We start from the raw sequence: 6,535 nt of genomic DNA, 5'->3' as shown, positions 1-6,535 counted from the left end.
CTCCTCACTGATTTTCATTTTAAACGCAACCAATTAAGTGCCAATGCCTCATTTAACTGATCAATTTTATTCATATGACATAGATTGAAACATATATCCCATATAGATCTGCTCATTGGAACATTGATTGACGGTGTAATTATTATATAATAAGTAAATATTAAGAATTTCACAGTTAAAGACCTAAAAAAACATGAGTTCGCCAGCATGATCGGACCATGAGAACAGGGATGTACGGGGGTTTTATGGGGTAAAATGTTTTTCATTTTTGACCCTCAAAACACAAAATTTCCAATTTCTCTCTAGATCATTTTAAAGTGGTTAAAAAATAAAAATTTAGTATACCAAAGTGTTTTTACGGTTTTTGGTTACGGAGAAAATTCAAAAGTTTAAAATTTAAAATTCCCATTCTTATAGAGAATATTGTAAAACATTGTAGTTTGGTTGTTTATGGAAATATTTTGATCAAACTTGGCGAATTTATTTATTTTATACTAAGTTACTAATATTTTACTTAAAATAAAAAAAAAACTATAAGTCACACCCTCATAAATCATATACTTAAATGTTCGTCATGACGAGAAACCTTGCAAAAAACAACCATTATTTCATAAATTGACTTTTAAGGTCGTTGAGCAGATTGGGTCCTCTAGTTTAAAATCAATTGTGGCAAATAGAAATTCGCTTAGTCTGCAGGTTTACTGCGGTGGGGGTATTTTAAAAATAGTAGGTTCATATTTTAAATTTTATCGTACACACCCCGTTGGAGAGCACAGATAATGATACTTATAAAAATAAGGTTGTTTATTTATTATCAACGTTACATGGTAGCAATCCTTTATTACGTATTCAATGCTAAACACTATATTATTAGTGTTTGCTACAATTCATCCGAGATTTTACTCCTTAGGTTCTACGGAGAACTGATCTGCCGTTTCCTTGGTCACTTTACATTGTTTTTTCCCGAGAATTGCCCAAATCCAGTCCTTCTCATAAAAAGGAAGACCAAGTATGCCACCTTGATCAGTTGCCTTCTGTTTATATGTGTCACGCTTCTCTATTACCAGAGTGACACACTTCGTCTTTGACACAAAATAGCTGAGTTCCAGGAGGTCACATGTTCTTTTAAGTATTCTGTAATACAAATCATTGCTTTGCCCATTTTCAATTTCTTTCTTGAATGTTGCTAGTACTCGATATTGAACGTAGATAGTTGTAGTTTTCCACATTAAATTGGAGCTTGAGACGATACCAGTATTATAATTACAACTTTCTAAGGGGTTTAATATTAAGGTGTTAATAGTATTTACTTCTGCTTCGTTCTCTATTTCCACTGGAAACAAACATTATGTTAAAACTACTTAGGTCTAATTGTACTTTAATAGTCTCAAAAGTGGTGGTGCAGGAAATTGCATTGTCTTGTTATAGAACTTTTTGGCAATCTATGAACTACGCAGGATATAAAAATAAAACACATTCATTATTAATTGAAATGCTGTTAAATTATGCAACGCAATATGATGACACAACAAACGTCACAATGTTATTTTATCAAAGTTAATAACACTCAACATTTTATACAAATAATAGCGTTTCTCTGGTGGAGTAAATCATAAGACTTTTACATTAGTTTTTTATTTAAATAGTCTAATCACTATACACGCATTTCACCAGCAAATTACTTCATACAGCATCTTATTACTTCAGGCAAAAAAATAGGGGTTACGACATCATCATTCAGATTAAATCCATTGGTGATTGGCATGATTTGAGCCTAGACTCGGATACCGAAGTACCGCGCTCTACCACTAGACCAGTTCGCTTTCCTATCACTAATACAAATGTTTATAAAATTAACAACAGATTTAGTCACTAGTGTCGCGGTCGGACTCCAGGCAGAGACATGATGTCGGGAGGTATTTCTTTGACGGAGGGTGTTGGTAATGCTTCGTCTGATGGTTGAGGGTAGGAAATAAGGTTTCCAAACGTATGGTCAGATGGATGCTTTGGTCCTTACGATATTGACGGGTTTGTCTGTTTCGATGTCGTAAGTTAATTGAATATTTAAAGCGAATAGAGTGATAAACTAATATATAAAAACACAGACCAAAATGGTAGCAACAAAAAAAATTAAAACTTCTTGAATGTGGAAATATCTTAAACGCCACCACAGCAAACCTACAGACTAAGCAAATTTACATTTGCCTGTTTTAATTTACACTTAAACATGTCCTTAAAAAAGTTACTACTTAAATAAAAATAGGTTTATTGATTAACTAGGCTTGCTGCTATATGTCATGTAATAAAGAGTGATCAAGGGTAAATGTCATAGATTATTATAAAACGAAAGAATTTACCAAATTTGATAAAAATATATCTATAAATAACAAACTACGTACAGTGGATTCACTCCATAAAGATAACATGGAAATCGTAAATTTAAAATATTTTGAACTTTTCTCCCTAACCATTTATCGTGAAAAAACACTTCAGTATACTAAATTAGTTATTTTTAAGCTCTACAAAAATGGTTTGGAAGAAATTGCCAGTTTTGTGTTCTGAATGTATGTGTGTGTGTATACTAGCTGTGTGCCCGTTCTTTGTACCTGAATAACTATATCTAATAACTCATTAAAATAATTAATGTTACTTAAAGAGGAAATAATTCTTACAATTTTAAGGGCATATTTTAGTAGAAATCCATCCAGGTAAATGGAAAGTCACTTAGTCTGCAGGTTTGCTGCGGCGGGGTGTATATATTATTTTAGTGTTAAATTGTTTTTTCAACTAAAATGTTAATAAATTTACATTTTTCTAATTCTAAAATAATTAATTGTGGGTTCATATTCATCTCTTTTTTATTTTTATTTTGTTTTCAAATCTAAACTTAGTAATGATTTGTGTTCTTAAAAGTTACGTTCTCTTTCTTTAATATTATTAATTTCTTCTACCAGATTTACCATACTCCAGGCCTCTCATCTACCATCTACCAGATATATCCTCTACCATTTATTAAAAGAAAATTGTTATTAAAAATGTCACTATTAAAAGTTATTAAAGGTACTAAAAGCTATTAAAAGTCACTATTAGTTTTGTATTTAAACTTGTGTGTAACAGATGACCTATGGACCTGATTTTATTAAAAAATTATATTTCTTAATTAAAAATCATAAATTACAATATATCAAATGATATATTTCATTTTATTAAAATTAAATGAAAATTATTATTGTTTTTACCTCAAAACTTAATTTAAAATTAATATTTTATTTTATATCTTAAAATTTATTATAAATCATCTTATTTTCATAATATTTTGTTATATAAAATAATTTAACATTTTAAATGTTAGGCCTATTTAAATTGCTTTGAAATTCATAGAATATATTTATTTGATTAAATTGTTGTGTATGATTTGGTTGAATGTTATTTATAACATTCTCTTAAAAATGTTTTTAAATATTTATTTTTGTTATATTTTTATTATCTTTTCACATTATTAATTATTTTACATATATTACAACCTTCACAATTTTCTAATTATTGTATACATCAGTTTGTTTATGACACCAAACATATATCCATTTATATATAAGGACTTTATATATGTAAATGGAAGATCCAATTCTTTTTCATAAATGTAAGAAGTAAACTTAATATTAGTCTATTCATAAAATATCATCAGCGCTTTCTAAAAAATACAATACAATTAATTGATTTTGGATCATTCATTTAATTTAGATATTCGCTAAAAATATTAATTTGAATGAAATATTATAAAAATTTAAAAAATAAACTTGGAGTTTGATATTTTTACATTTTGTGTGGTAATATACACTATGAAAATTAGGACAATTTATCAAAAAAACTCATCAATATTGTGAGTTTCTTTTTGTGAAAATAAAATCAGTTTGTAAATTGGTCTAAAAGTGACCATAATATGATAAAGTTATATTAAATATTGGATATTTCATTACATTTTCTTACTTATCCTTATTTATTTTGTATTGATCTACCTATTTAGCCTATTTTATATAAACATTTTGTTTTGCCTCTGACACAAGTGAACAAACCTATTGGGGTACTTACTTCCTTTATAATTGTCTGGTACTAAGGAGAGGTGGACAGCTTCGATAAGCTTAGTTTTGCATAGGACAATGCAGGAGAAAGCCTGAAAATGTATTTAAATAAGACAATCAAGATACATACTACTAATTACTATAGACAACGCACATTAAATATTGAAGGTTGAAATGATTTCTGATGCCTGGGATCATCATCAAGATTAGGTGGAATCAGCTTAAAAGTATTCTTGACTTTTTTTAATCAGCCTTTTTTGTAATTTAAGTTAACAAAATTTAAATTGCCGCCATTTTGAAGTTGTAAGTTGAATCAAAATGAATTTTATTTTTAACATTGTCCTTTTCTACCTTAACATACATACTTATTTACATAAATATCGGTTGAAAATGTTCAAAGATAAAAATGTTAATGTAAAAAATATAAAATGGTAGATATATGGTTAACGAAGCGATTTTGGGAAAAAAATATTCTTGATTTTCTATCTATTTTGAACCAAGGAATCACTACGTAAATTATGTCTCCACCTTTTTTTTAACAACATGTATATGTTTACATTGCGCTAAAGTTATGAGTTTTGATTTTCTCACACAGTTTAATGCAAATACACAACGGATTTTCATTGAAATAAGCAAAAAAGTACGATCGAGATTTGTCTGTATAAGTGCGTTTAACTTTTTTTTTAAATAAATTTAAAAACCAAAATTATTTTCTTAAGTATTTTTGCCCAGTTACAAATCACGGGCAGAATAGCTAGTCTTACTAATGTAATAAATGTGTATGTTTGAATGTTGTACGTAAATAATTGTAAAGAAGTTTGAACACTTTATGATAATACTTCCGTAACTTTTACTCATTGTGTAATGAAGGTTTTATAAAAATACTAAACTAATCTCCTAAAGATGTTCAGACAAAAAATTACCAACACAAACAGCAGAAACTCGTACATCGCGAAATCATGCAGTACTGCTGGTGAGAAATCGAATGGCGCTCTCTGTCTGTTGAAACATCTGTCACGAACAATTAACTACGTAACTAACTACTTTACTATATATAATCAGCAACATGACTATAGTTAATTTTTCGGTCTCAAAAGTCACGAATTACAAATCGATTATCTACCAATCATCGATCATCAAGTAGCACCAAGTGTATACTGCCCTACATGTTCATGCAAAATTTCATCAAAATGTACTTATAGTATCCAAAGTTTTCATCTATTTCTTGTGAATGAAATCTCTACTTGCAGTATCTAAATTAAATGGTACATATATGGTTAACATAAATGAGAAATCCACTTGGAATGTACTAAATCAATGGTGTATTTGGTTAACATAAATGGAAAGGCTATTTGCAGTATCCAAAGTCAATGGTATACTTAGTCAACATAAACGGAATGGCTATTTGGTGTAAGTGAAGTCAATGGTGCATTGGCTAACTCTGGCAACCCGAATTGGTCATTCGTTTTGTAGTAAATTATGCTCAACTATATTAATCAAATTATTGTTCTTTCTGTTGTTCTGTATTTATAATGTGCTACTTTAAATTATTCCTTGACTAGCATATGTCCCGAAGAGAGTGTCATGTAGATTTGCAAACTAACCTTACATTTTTGAAAGTCCCCTGGGCTCTGCCCCAACGGCTTTTGAAGTTCTCATGTTATCCTTATGAACATATTTGTTTACATTATGATCAGGTAGATAATGTAATTGCTGTTAATGTGAACAATTAATTGACATAGTACCATACATTTCTTGAGCAATCATTGAAAGAACCGATTTGTAAACTATGGTAACATAGTTCACAAGTTAAAGAACGCCACCAAGTAGAAGAAATACGTGATTTTTTTTTTTATAATTTACTATCGTTAGATTTTAATGAAGAACATTTACAATATGGAGATTCGGCAAGGATATTAAATATATGTTTCCATAAATGTCAAGTTATTTTAGAATAACATGACTACATCCAAGAATCATTTAGTAAAATCATTACGTCTGGCTGAAAATACACTCGTTTTACACTCTCATCACTGATTTTCATTTTAAACGTAATAAAGCTTCCATGTCTCAAATAACTGATCAACTTTATTCATATGACATAGATTGAAACATATCCCATATAGATCTGCTCATTGGAAAATTAACTAAGGTGTAGTTATTTATAAATAAGTAAATATTTATAAATACACAGTTAAGGAGCTAAAAAAACTACTTTTGGATACAGATTTGGTAAGGCCAAATAAAAATGTTTGATCAATACTTCTATCACGACGTTTTCTGCAACGTTAGTTTCGCCAAATCCATTTGGCCAGAAGAGTCAATAAAGTAACGTAAATAAAAATTTATATTTTATTATTTTCTCAACCGTTATGTATCAAATATTGTAAATAAATGCCAATATTTTCCTTTCACCCGACAACTTTACTTGCAGTGTGTACTGAGTCAAAAACGAC

The 6,535-nt window shown here is 29.1% G+C and overlaps 1 protein-coding gene across 1 annotated transcript; it reads right to left on the bottom strand.

Annotated features, from left to right (window-relative positions):
• Window positions 1-786: 786 nt before the first annotated feature.
• On the bottom strand, window positions 787-5,082 carry LOC128983276 (uncharacterized). Its single transcript, XM_054402515.1, has 3 exons — window positions 5,003-5,082; window positions 4,090-4,171; window positions 787-1,333 (listed from the first exon to the last, which is right to left on the bottom strand). The coding sequence occupies exons 1-3, from the start codon at window positions 5,027-5,029 to the stop codon at window positions 900-902; spliced, it is 543 nt and encodes a 180-aa protein (XP_054258490.1). The 5' UTR covers window positions 5,030-5,082; the 3' UTR covers window positions 787-899.
• Window positions 5,083-6,535: the final 1,453 nt, after the last annotated feature.

The sequence above is a fragment of the Macrosteles quadrilineatus genome, unplaced genomic scaffold (genome assembly GCF_028750875.1).
Source record: "Macrosteles quadrilineatus isolate MER2022 unplaced genomic scaffold, UCM_ALF_1.0 Scaffold_1__1_contigs__length_201487025, whole genome shotgun sequence".
NCBI classification, from domain to species: Eukaryota; Metazoa; Arthropoda; class Insecta; order Hemiptera; family Cicadellidae; genus Macrosteles; species Macrosteles quadrilineatus.
The sequence above is the reverse complement of the archived record's forward strand: the minus strand, read 5'-3'. Positions and strand labels throughout refer to the sequence as shown.

Excerpts from the sequence above, each read along its gene's own strand:
- LOC128983276 (XM_054402515.1), bottom strand. The coding sequence starts at position 5,029 with ATGTACGAGTTTCTGCTGTTTGTGTTG. Across the intron at positions 4,172-5,002 it reads AGTTTCTGCTGTTTGTGTTG|GCTTTCTCCTGCATTGTCCT; the intron begins GTAATTTTTTGT and ends ATACATTTTCAG. Across the intron at positions 1,334-4,089 it reads ACCAGACAATTATAAAGGAA|TGGAAATAGAGAACGAAGCA; the intron begins GTAAGTACCCCA and ends GTTTGTTTCCAG.